Source organism: Camelus ferus, chromosome 17 (genome assembly GCF_009834535.1).
Source record: "Camelus ferus isolate YT-003-E chromosome 17, BCGSAC_Cfer_1.0, whole genome shotgun sequence".
NCBI lineage: Eukaryota > Metazoa > Chordata > Mammalia > Artiodactyla > Camelidae > Camelus > Camelus ferus.
Genome location: NC_045712.1, coordinates 46,526,017 through 46,539,272, shown reverse-complemented (window position 1 = coordinate 46,539,272; position 13,256 = coordinate 46,526,017). Strand labels below are relative to the sequence as shown.

Below are 13,256 nucleotides of genomic sequence, written 5' to 3'. Positions count from 1 at the left end.
AGATATACATTACTGTACATAATATAAACACAAACATATTGCACAACTATATGCAATACCTTGTAATGATCATAATGAAAGAGTAGGAAAAGGAAATATATATATATGTAAATCACTATGCTATACATCAGAAATCGGCATAACATTATAAATCAACTACTTCAATTAAAAAAAGGACAACCACATGAAGTCTCCCCCCTTAACAAATGTGTAAGTGTGCACTACAGTAGTGTTAACTACATGCACACTGTTGTACAGCAGGTCTCTAGAACAAGTCATCCTGCACAATTGAAACGTTACAGTCACCAACTAGCAGCTCCCCCTCCCCCTTCCCACCACCCTGGCAACCACCATCCTACTTTGTTTCTATGAGTTTGACAACTTGAGATAATTTGTATAAGTGAAATCTCCTGGTATTTGTCCTTCTGTAACTGGCTTATTTCACTCAGTATCATGTTCTAAAGGTTCATCCATGTAGCAGCATACGACAGCATGTCCTTCACTCTAAAGAATGAATAATCCATCATATAATATATAATATTACATACTATATAATCATATAATATGTAATACGACATTTCCTACTAAGCAACCACCTGGGATTCAACTTTGTGGGGTTATCGCAGAACTCAATAAAGTGATTTTCCATTGTAATAAGTAAGTGTTAGCCATCTCACTCCTTGGTCAAACAGCTGACAACCAACAAATAAGTATCAAATATTTCAAACGAATCCATAAGATTGAAAATTTGTGTCAAAAGAATTATCCAAAGGACTAAATCTGCATGTTACCTTATCTCCAAAAATCTATCAGCATCCCATGCCTGACTTAGGCTCAATCAACATCTACCTATATGCTGCAGTACTGTGCTGACGAAGAATAAAGATGATAAAAATGGGGTGAGGAGATTAGACAGACTGCCCAGGCTTTAAGATGAAGGCCAGAGGATTTCAAAACTGACAGCTTTGTATGTTGTTAAATGGTTCAAAAGTTCAGCGCTAAAACGGCAATTCATCCAAGAGCGAGGAAATCCTTCTCGAGGCAAAATTCAGCTAAATCTTTTATGTATCTATCTTTCCTTTATCGTAAAACAGTTTCCTCCCTTGGGGAAGGGGGATTAGGACGTGATTACTTGAAAATTAAATTCTGCAACTAGCTAACCAAAGTCCCTCTTATATGCTGATCTAGGCCTCAGTACTCAGTACTCAAGGACGTTATGCGGAGTCTTTCTGAATCTGCTAGATTTGGGGGGGTGTAGGGCATGTGATCTCCTGATGGTATTGTTGCCACTGCAATTCCGACAATTAACCAGGCAAAGTCTTCTACTGAAACAGTCAACCTGGCATTGATCGGAGCTGAGTGTGCTCCTGAGACCCAGCTCCATGAACCCCTGCTGAGGGTGCTAGTGGAGGGGTTCACACGACTCACTTTCCATCTCCTCCCTCTGGGCACCCAGTATTTGCCCCCAGTGATTCACGCAATATTATTTTTAAATGCCCCCTCTTTTCTGTTTTACCTGTGGGAGATTTGAGGAAGTTTTTAAAGCTTACAAATGATCCTCACTAGGTGAGTGGATAAACAAAGTCTGACTCCAAAGGACACCAATCACCAGTAAGAACTACCAATCAACCTAATGACACAGGTGAATCTCCAAGGCTGCTAAACAGAGTCAGACTCTGCCTACAATGGCATAATTCCACGTAAAGGGATTCTGGGAAAGATAAAACTACATGGACAGAAAACAGATCAGCGATTGCCAAGGGCTGGGGGGGGGGGGGTGTTAAACAGAAGGGAATCATGGAAAGTGATGGAACTCATTCAACAAAGTACAGAAGTGATAAATTACATTTTAAAGGGGCAGAACATATTATTTCTGAATTATACCTCAGTAAACCTGACTTTGAAGACAAATTAAGGTTTCTGTCCCTCAGATACATCCTCCAGAAAGGTAGGTATACATGATGACCCATGAGAGGTCACACAGGATGGTCCCCACGTCACCCTCAGCTCTCTCATTCCCACAGCCCCACCAGTCTGGACCTGGTGCCGGAAACAGAAGCCACTCCAGGTATTTCAATCAGAAAGGGAATTAGGTGCTCACAGAATCACTGGTCTGGAGGAATAAAACTCTCCCTTAGATTTTAGTTTTAAATTTCTTGGTTTTTTTAAATAATTTTTTTGGTGGGGGGGGATTAGGTTTATTTATTTACTTACTTATTTATTTAATGGAGGTACTGGGGATTGAACCCAGGACCTCATGCATGCTAAGCACACACTCTACCACTGAGCTATACTGCCCCACCCTCAGATTTAACACAGGAGCACATCATTGCAGGCAGCCTCGATCCAAGTGTCTAGAAGATACCACGGCTCCTGCCACCACAGTCTCTCACGCCAACCCAGTGGGGACTGAGACCCTAGGACAGTGACTCTGGTCACAACAAATGCCTCCAACACTCACATCTGCCAGCAGCACCAGCAGAAGGAATCTGGTCTCCAGCTCCCAAACCTCACACAAGCACACTGATAAAACTGTCATGCATCTAGGGACGTCGCCTTGGGAAAGCCTGGGATGTCCAGTTGAGCTGTTAGGATTCCAATCCAGACAGTTGGCGGAGGTCCAGAGAGCCGGCCCACTGTCCCTCTGTCCTGAAGCAAGGCCTTCTTCAACAACAAAAGCACAAAAAAAACCTTTTCCAGTCTAAACTTGCATTTCAAACAGTGGTAAGAGTTGAAATATTGGTCTACCAACAGGGAAAACCAAGAGCTTAACTCATTTCATTATGGGAGAATATCTCATTTTCACATTTAGTTAGTTCCAGCCCCAACAGAATATAATTCTGAGATCACTGCTTTTGATAACAGAGCCAACCACAATTCTCTTCTAACTTGTGTGTTAAAAACATGCTGGTCTTTGAGTTCTACTCTTTGGGGAATTAAACAGATTAAGCTTGAAAATGCATTCATTTTCCAGACATCTGTATGTTATTTCATGGTAAGCAAGAACCAGGGGAGGGGAGTGTGATACTGTGATTTATGACAAGAAATGTATATTTGCTTTTTGTCCCCATTTCTGGCACAGAGGTCAGAATTTCCTCTGTGGAAATTCTGGAATTAGGCCTAAGAGTTGAGAGAGATAAAGGTGTATTTTGTCTTGTTAATGAGTGGCTTTAGGAAAGCCCCTTGGTCACCTAAGGATGGGAGACAGTGGAGCCAACCCTGTGATTAGAGGGTTGGAGCTTTCAGTCCCAGTCCCTGACCTCTGGGGAGGGGAGAGGGGCTGGAGGTTAAATCACCAGTGGCCAAGAATGTAGTCAGTCATGCCTCTGTAATGAAGCCTCCATAAAACCCCAGAGGCACAGGGTTTAGAGAACTTTTGGGTGGTGAATAGGTGGAAGTGGGGGGAGAGTGATGGGTTCAGAGAGGTCATGGAGGCTCCCGCCCCCTCCCACAGACCCTGCCCTGGGCATCAATTCCATCTGCTCTTGAATTACGTCTTTTTGTAATAAACTGGTACATTTTGCTCTAGGTTCTATGAGCCACTCTAGCAAATTCACCAAACCTGAAGAGGAGGTCATGGGAACCCCTAGTCCACAGCTGGATGACTCGGAAGCATGGGTGACAACCTGGATTCGTGGTTGGTACCTGAAGTTGGCAGGGGCTTGGCGGGGCAGTCCTTAACCCGTGGGATCTGATGACATCTCCAGGTAGACAGTATCAGAATTGAGTTAAATTGTAGGACACCCAGTCTGTGTCCAATGAGAAACAGATTGATTGCTTGATGCTATTTAAAAAAAAATACACACACCAGACTGAGGTACCTTTTATACCCCCAATTTATGCTCCTAAAGACCTAACATAATCAAAACAATAAACCCGAAGAAAACAGTTTATTCAGCTAAAGTACCACAATCCTTAGTCTCCCAATGATCACTCACAGAGTAACTGTATTCTCTACATCAAAAGGGACAAGGAAACTTCTCTTGAGGAATTTTTAGCCTTTTGGAATTTCACTTCACTCCTTCTTGGGTTATGTCTCCAAATTGTAAAAAGGAGGAAAGGAAACATTTTCCTTTTTCTGAAAGGAAAACTACTGTGTGGCTACTGCTAGTTTCTTCAAATCCTTGACAAAGGGAAAAAATGTGACAAAGCACAACGGCCTAAAATAAAGAAATTCCAACCAACACTAGCTATTGGGCTGCGAGAATCATCTACCAGAGTTGTCAGTGGAAAAAATGAGGGAATTTTTTGCAAAAGAACTCTAATCCTTCCTTCTCAGAAAACCATCATGCACCCTCACACCCCAGAAGTCTCTCACTGCTCTAAGGGATTTCCAGACAGTATCTTCTTTTATCTTTTTTTTTTAAGTTTCCTTTTTTCAATTCTCTTTTTATGGGGGGGAGGTGGGTAATTAGATTTATTTATTTATATATGTATTTTTAATGGAGGTGCTGGGTATTGAACTCAGGACCTCGTGCATGCTAAGCATGTGCTCTACCACCGAGATGTACCTTCCTCCCAGACATTATCTTCTAATTCTCTGACAAAGGGAGTAAGAGCCAAAATGACAACCAGAAATTAATGACTGTTCCTAACTTAAGAGGGAAAAAAAAGCTCTCCCTAGTTCTTCTCCTTCAAGGTATTTTTTAAGAAGTTGAACTTGGGAGCTAGTTATTTCTCATAGACAATTATATACTATCTTCTGCCAATGCTACTAATCAGCAAAGCAAAGTGGGCAACAATTTTCTATAAAAAGAACAGATCTGGGCTCTCAAACTTTAGGGTTAAAGGAAGCACGTGAGGGAAAAGTGAAAGAAACACTACGAAGGACTCAGAATGGGGACGCTCGCCAGTCCAAATGATAAACTGATTAGGTTACAGCTCCTGTTAGGTTTTGCCCGTTACTGTACTGGGAGGAAGGAGGAGCTAAACAATTATCTCTAAAGATCTAATAACTTCTTCTTTAATTTCTCTCCAGAGCAAGATATATTAATATATCTTAATATATATATTAATATATATAAGCATGTATATTATGGCGTGAACTCCCATAGGTCCCCTTCCAAGGGGATGGTAGGGACTGTATTGTTAACCCCTTAGCAGGGAAGCACCCATCCTCAAATGTCACCCCCCCAGTCTTTCCAAACAGCTAGGTGACAACAAGGCTCCGACCTCTCCCAGTCACCAAATTACCTTCCAATGCACAAACACATCAGCTCCAAGTGTTTTCCACCTGAAACTCCGTGTACAGGTGAGGCAAATGCACTTCAAAATCTCACCTCCCCTGTGGTTTCATACCCTGCAAAGGCACCTTAGAGATGCTAACGGAATACCTGCAGGGGGCTGATCCTGCCTCTATAAGACCCAAACCACCAAGGCACCATCAGAGCCTATAATCCCGTAAAGCTTGGGGAACAATTTCAATGGATCATCAAGACCATTTGATGGAAGAAGCTGCCTTGGGGCTTTCAACCTTACGAAATAGATTTGGGGGTGTTCTACAGTTTCCAAGCTAAAGCGAATTTCAATGGAAATTCAAGAACAACCTATGGCGAAAGGAGGTCCCAGCCCGGTTCACGAGATCATGTCACCAGGACACGTGCATCAAAAGAGAAAACACAAACATCTACGCGTGACACAAGGGGAAACTGACAAGAGGCAGGCAGCACCTGCTTCCCTCCAGCTGCCACTCGGAGGCACGGCTAGTCAAGGAGCATCGTGCGGGCAGATGACGGGCTCCACGGAGCCGGCAGGGGCCTGGCTGGCCACTAAGGTCTGCGGGGCCGCTCCTCCCTGGTACCCGCAGCCTGGACCTGGGCTGCAGGGCACCGCCTAGGGGGAGAGTCCCAGCCACTGCCCCCGGGCCTAGCCCGGCTCCGCAGCATGCAGGAATCGAGCGTGTGAGGCAGGAGCTGAGGTGAGCACAACCACACGGAGAAGCCATCATCCAGGGGATATATTGTAACTGCTCCCATCGCCTCAACAGGCATCACGGTTAACGGCTGTGTTCCAATTTCTCCCCCTTGACGTTACAGTGACTCCCATTTCAGGGAAAGAGGAGACGCCCCGTGGGGAGGATCACAGTCTGCCCACGGCAGCTGCCAGGCACAGGACCAGAAGTGCCCGGCGAGCGCAGAGCTGATTTTGTCTCTCCGGGCAATGCTTCCGCTTCACAGTGTGAGTCTCCTCTTAAAACCAAGAGAGGAGCAAGTTACAAATATAATTCCTCTATTTCCAAACAAGCGCCAACACAAGCCGCGGCAGTGCGAGGAGAGGACGGCGAGCTTACCTCCGGCTCCGGCGGGAAGGTCTGTTCGTCCTCAGAGGAGTTTGGTAAAATGGCCCAGGTTATGTTGGAACTGGCGGATGGCAAAGAGCCAAGTGTCCCATTTTTCAGCTGCTCTGTGGAATGTGACTTGGGCCCGTGCCATCCCAGGATGCTTTCTGAAATAAAGACCTAGAATGATGCCAAGTATTTTCCAAATTACACATTTAGAGCTCAAGAAATCTCCGTATCTCACTGTGGAAGGAGCCTGACCTGAAGGGGACCCAATTTTCAGGAGACCGTGCTGGATTTAAGTGGAACTTGATCTGAAGGGCATACCAAGTGTAGATTCAGATCATCTGTTTATTTTTCTCTCTGTGGAGACTGTCACAAGCTGCCAATGCTGACTATATTTCAAGTCATCGTGGCAGGGCATTGGGAAAAGTTTTCAAGTAACAATAATTGCACCTCAGATAAACCTCACTGGCTACAATACTGACATGAGCAAAACCAGATCACCTACTTATAAACTAATTTCTGCATCGCAGCCATATCCAAACCACCAAAGGCTGTCTCTCCCTGTCCTTGGACAGATAGAATTCACTTTTTCCCAAGGTCCTATTTTTTTAAATGGGTTTTTTTACTTTTGAACTTTTGAAGAATACTTTTAAATATTTATAATAAAAAACAAAGGTTGAACTTTCTCAGCTACAGGCTGCTCAAAAAGCAGTCTGAATGTCAGCTGACACAATGACCACAGTGGAGAAAAGACGCCTGTAGTGTGACCACATGACACTGCCCCATCATTAGAGGTGGCCAGGGTGGCCAGCGTCAGGAAGTCCCACCACTAAGGATGGATGTGGTCATGCCATTCTAGCAAAAACACTTTGGGGTCACCAGATTAGTGTTCATAAAGCATCTTTCTGATCTTCTTTCAATGCTTAGGGAGAAAAAAAAAGACTTGCTACCTCTCCTGTTGATTTTTTAAGAATCATGGATTATGACAGAAGAGTTGTATATGCTTACTAAGTGGGGCAGGAGTCATCGGAAGTAGATGGCAATGCTGCCAATGGAGTCAGAACAGGTCTCAAACTCAGCTGAGTCTGGAGAGTTTGTTCTCAACCTAAGAGTAGGAGTGAGTGATGAAGAAAAGGTCGGCTCCAGAGCAGACCACCTCGCATGAACTAGAACTCAGCTCCCCTTCTGCATCTCAGATATTCCATCCATAAGTAATCACAGCCCTCAGCCTTTTCACTGGATTTACTCCAAGGAAGAGCTACAGGTATCCCTAACTTTTAACACCTGGAGGAATATTTTGTTGATGGAAATGAAAGTAACAGAGGCAGGTGAGAGGGCTGTGGACGTGCCTGTGAGTGTTGGGTAGCCTCTGCATTCTTACCCAACCCAAGCATATGCTATGCAAAACTTTTTTTTTTTTTTTAATGCCAAGTGTTAGAGCACAGAAATCTGCTGCTTAGAAGCCTCAAGTGGCTCCTCCTTGCAACCGGAACACAGTCTGAAGGCCTGGCTTTTAGCTGCCCAGTTCTCTCCCTGGGACTGACGAGGTTCCAGCTAGGCTGTGTGTTTTTCCATTCCTCAAACACACGAGAGCCTTTGTGAGGGCTGTTTCCCTGCTCAGACCACCATCCTCCGGTTCCTCTACACAAGGGAGGGGGTTTCCCCTGAAAATCCAGGGGTCAGTTCAAACGTAACGTGCTCAGAGAGGCCCCTGGGGACCTGGCTGGCCAAAGCAGCACTGCCAAGGCACTCGTCACACCGGTTTATTCCTACAGCTCTTACACCATCTGAACTCACTGTGTTTATCTGTTCACTGTCTGCTCTACTCTTCCCTCTAGAAAGTCAGCTCCTTGAAAACAGGGATAATACTGCCTTTGTTCAGCGCTCCGTCCCTAAAACTAGAACACAGTCTAGGAGGGTGTGCTCATTAAAGCTGTGCCGAACGAATGAAGGACCATTGGGACTTTCAGAGATGGTGAATTTCAAGAAAAGTGTACGTAGAACAGTGGTTGCGAGGGGCAGGGGGATCAGGTGTGGGGAGTGATTGTTTAATGAATTCAGTTCTGCAAGATGAAAAGAGTTCTAGAGACTGATCGCACAATAATATGAATGTATTCAACACTACCAAGTTGTATACTTAAACGTGGTTGGGATGGCAAACTTTCTGTATTTTACCACACTTTTTTTTTCAATGGCAAAAACAGGCATTCAAATACCACTCTTTGATGTCATTTTTAAAAAGGTAAAAACTCACAACACTAGTCAGAGGCTGAGGGATGAGCTGAGGACAGACTTGGGAAGAAACCCCATAAATAATAAGGCAGATGGACTGGGACTAAGAAAACCAACCCAGGGCTCAGGACCCTAGAATCTGCCGTAAGAAAGGAGGAAGGATACTTCTTACCTGTCCTGCTGACCAAATCCTGCTCAGAGACTTAAAGTTGGATTCCGATCTTAAATCTGTCTCATAAATGAAGGAGTGGTACTTTTTAAAATTTTTTATTGTATTACACAAGTAGTAAATGTTCTCTAGAGTAATTAGGAAGCCTTAAAAAGCAATAGGGGGAAAATGAAATCTGCTCTCCCAGGCAATCAGGACAGAGTTCCCTCCATCACTCCCACACATCAACTCTGTCCCTCCCTCCCCTGCATATACCGTCATTCAGAGATAATAACCAGGAGACAATGGGGCAGGAAGCAGAGTCTGGCCTGGCTGGGATACACAGCATCCTCAGATAGACACAGACCAGGTCCAGGTGGGGAAGAGTGAAAGTGGCAGTGCATGCTGGGAAATGTAGTTTTCCATAGACTCTATGGATGCAAACAATCTGTGAGTGAGGACAGGGTAGAACCCATCTCAGACCAGTCCAGCTCCTCTAATCACCGACCACCAGTTTGGGAACCTGCACAGACCTGTCTCGGGTAAGGATGAAGGAGGAAAATTCTAACCTAGACTGAATGAAAAGGATTGTATAGCGCTTAGGAAAAGAAACAGTATCCTCAGAAAGATACTCCGAAGGCTGAGAGGAACAATAATCCCTGAAATTTAACATAACATAATCTAACATAAGGTGTCAGAGAAAACAGCAGGCAAGCTGCACCCTCACAACAGTACAAAATAAAGTAGCCTCTATGAAAGCAGAACAGAGAGCAGAAGAAAACAGGCAGAGGTGTAGAAGGAGATGGAAGACAACAGAGGAGATATATGACAGAGACCCTAAAGGATACTGATCAGATCAACAGAACAGGAACAGTAAACAATGACAGAAGTAAACACCGCCTAAGATGGAGAGAGTGGGGATCCTGATGAAACAGCACATTCTAGCAACATCAGTGGGAAATGACTCACATCTAGACACAGCTTGGCCATCCTTTCTTAGGCTTTTTATTACTGAAATCTCAAACACACGCAAAAATAGAATATTATAGCAGGAGGAGTATAGCTCAGTGGTAGAGCACATGGTTAGCAAGCACAAGGTCCTGAGTTCAATCCCCAGGACCTCCACTTAAAAAAAAAAATTGAGTAGTATAATGAATGCCTCACTCATGAAGCTTGGCAACATTTTCGACTAAGAAAAACCGGGAGAAAAATTTTCCAATCATTTAGGCAGAAAAGTTAGACTTGGCTTAAAGGGAGAAAAAAAGAAAATCAAGCTAGTCTTGGATTTTGCTACCACACTAAATGTCAGAAGAAGGTGAAGAGATGAAGAGAAGAATGCAAATGAAAGTCTACAGATTTGGGGGTGGGTGCGGGGCTGGTGGACTATGCTTGTCTTCAGGCAAATTATCTTTCCTCTGAAAAAGAATCAGCCTGTACTAAGCTCCTGCTGTGTGTCAGGGACTACCAGATGCAGTTGACGTGTGTTAACTCATCTAATCCTAATGACAACCCGTGAGGTAGGTCCTACTATTGTATGTCCACTTGACAGATTAAGAAAGGGAGGCACAAACAGCCAGCAAGTTTAAGCGGTAAAGATTAAAACTTGGGGAGGTGGGGGCAGTAATAGCTCAGTGGGAGAGCACATGCTTAGAATGCACGGGGTCCTCCTGGGTCCCATCCCAATACCACCATTAAAAATTGGTTTTAAATTTAAAAAGAAATAAATATTAAAAAAAAATTTAAAAGAAAAGAAAACCCAGGCCACCTGGTTCCAGAGCCCAGACCCTTAAAACTCTACTCTGTACACCTTCTCAGCTGCACTGCAGAGACTCAGAAAATAGTCTACCTTCTGGGGGAAAAGAACGACTTGAGGACATACTCCGATATATGAAGAAAAGAGGCAAGAGGCAGAATGAGGAACTCAAGACTGGTGAAGACCTATAAAAGGGAGGTAAAAAGACACCTGTCTCAGGGGAAAATTTAAAGAGGCACTGAGACACTCAGTAATCAAGATCAGTGATATGTTCACATAATATTTTTACATTAAAATTAATGCCCCCAAAACATGTCTTAAGGGCCTCAGTCTCACTTGCCTCACTTGATCTTCAAATTGTCAAATCCTGTCTTTCTTTAAGATTTTAATGTTTTGTTCATCCTGGATTTTTTGGCATTAATTTTGGTTTAAAAATATTGCATTAAAATATCATTTATCTTAGCGGGGGAGGGTACAGCTCAGTGGTAGAGCACATGCTTAGCATGCATGGGGTCCTGAGTTAATCCCCAATATCTCCATTAGAATAAATAAATGAATAAATAAATAAACAAACACCTAATTACCTCCCCTTCCCCCCAATTTTTTTTTGATTTTTTAAAGGAAGAAATACTTTTTAAAAAACCCCAAACAACAACAAAAAAACCCACATCGTTCATCTTAATTACTTCGGCACCCTTAAAAGTGTGTTCATGGTAAATGCCTCATTCACCTCACCCTGTCCCAGCCCGGGAACTGAATTTAAATACTTTTTGTAAACATGATTATACAACTGAGTATTAAGTCAAAATTATTTTGGAGATATTTAATCATTATCACACATTAAGTGTTAACTTACTATTAAAATACAAATAACAATAGCCCCCGCTATGACATTACCGAAAGTCGGGAAGTATATCAGAGAAACAAAGGAAAATGGAGTATTCTTCATCACTAAAGGAGTCAAAAAGTAGTGTGTCATTCTAGGGGAGGGTATAGCTCAGTGGTAGAGTGTGTGCCTAGCATGCACGGGGTCCTGGGTTTAATTCCCAGTGCCTCCATTAAAAAGAATTAAGAGAAATAAATAAACCTGATTACCTACCCTCCTCCAAAAAAAAGAAGGTAGTATGTCATTCTTGACTCTGATGATTAGAAAAATACAAGTTAAAAATGCGGATGAAGAATATATACTAGAATTTATACACTTTTCCCCAAAACACTGAAGAAACATAAAGGAAACACAACTTGTGTAGCAAAATAAGAGAAATAAGAAAAGCAGCATAGAGGCATGAAAACAAAACACATAATGGAGACTAACAGGCAAACACCAGAGTAAAGCAAGAAAATAAATGGACTGCAGTCCTCATTTGAAAGATAGATTCTCAAGACTGTCATAAAACAAAAAGCAAAGCTAAACCTATTTCATCAATCCGAAGACACATCAACATTCACATGTTAGCATCTCTGAAATTGGAGTTCATCTCACTATCAATGGCATGTGAGGGTTTAACTGGCAGCTTTTCCTTCATGGCACAAAGCATAGTGGTGTGTTTTCCTACTGATGTGTTTGATGGCTGAGAAAATGTGCCGCACCTCTAGAAAGTGACTCAGAAGGTCTAAAGGAAAAAGATGATCCCAAACATCCAGGAAATACAAATGAAAAGAAGATGGGGATCAAATATTACCGCGTGGCTGCCGCCTGCGGTGAATTGAGGAGCGGGACGTCAATCACCTTTCACTCCCTAGTCCACCCTAACGCGCGTGAGCGGGGAGACCACCAGAGGTGGTCCAGCAGAGAGCATAGGCGGGTAAAGAATGGGGGTATCCACCAGATGGCAAACCCAGTCCTGAAATCAGGCTTTGACACACATCTGCGTCTCCTCACACAACTCGCCCTGGTAGATATAAGAGCCCAGAGAAGAAGGGAAAGAAACTATGAACCAACCAGAAGAAGAAGGAAAGCTACCGAAGATTTAACCGTGGACGTAAAGGTTTGACTATGAAATTGTCTTAATCTGTCTTTGGCCTCCCCGTTTACCCCTTCCTTGAGTGCCGAGAGCCACCGTGCCCGGGCCTCCCAGGCTCAGTAAACCTGAAGTTCTCCCCAAAGGGACTGACATTCACAAGCCTGGGGAAAATATGAAGCATGTTTACAATGCAAAGCTGGGATGTTAGTATCTAACTGCTTTCTTGAGGGAAAAGTGGCCACTCAAACAATCTGTTTAGACAGTTGTTTAAAAAAAAAAATCCACCCACATGAAATACTCTGCAATGCCAGCTTTTCTCTTTACCCAAATGCTCTTTACTGAAGGAATCCTCACATTCCTCTCTTGGCTTTTAATCACAAAGTCAGGGAAGGTGACACACACAGGATGCGTTTCACCAGGAGCAGCGCGTGCCAGGAAAGAAGGCAGAAGAGATAGGAAAGCAAAGGGACAGTGAGTGGGGAAAAGAGGTGAGTGCCGGGAGTCTGAAGATGTCTCTGGAAAACAAGTGAAGCCCAGCAGAAGAAAAACGGTCACTGGCAGGAAAAGCCAAGGCAAGTCCCTGCAAAATAATCTGGCCCCTATTTGACCAAACCCCAAAATGAGATGAACCAATGCACCTGGCTGCTTAACTGACAATCCCTACAAATCCAGAAGGAAAACATTACTGGAAGGGCAGGTGAAGAAAAGCTCATTAAGTCCTGTTCTAGTCCTCCTCTCCTCAATTACACGTGTGTCCCTCTCTGCCCTGACTCATGCCCGAGGGCATGGGTGTCGTCCACTGCAATTTCCCGAGGCTCGAGTGGCAGCTCCGACCCCAGTGTTCTTTCCTGACATGCCCTGCATCCATCATTTGTG

The 13,256-nt window shown here is 43.7% G+C and overlaps 1 protein-coding gene and 1 non-coding gene across 4 annotated transcripts in view; both read right to left on the bottom strand.

Moving 5' to 3' along the window:
• Nucleotides 1–13,256, bottom strand: part of OSBPL10 (oxysterol binding protein like 10) — a 271,282-nt gene that overhangs the window by 51,363 nt on the left and 206,663 nt on the right. For all 3 annotated transcript variants that reach the window (XM_032459366.1, XM_032459364.1, XM_032459365.1), the window contains one exon: nucleotides 6,290–6,444. In XM_032459366.1, coding sequence (XP_032315257.1) covers nucleotides 6,290–6,444 — 155 coding nt within the window. The remainder of the gene's footprint in view (nucleotides 1–6,289; nucleotides 6,445–13,256) is intronic.
• LOC116657327 lies at nucleotides 6,638–6,777 on the bottom strand. Its single transcript, XR_004312449.1, has one exon. It is a non-coding gene; the product is annotated as a U4 spliceosomal RNA (small nuclear RNA).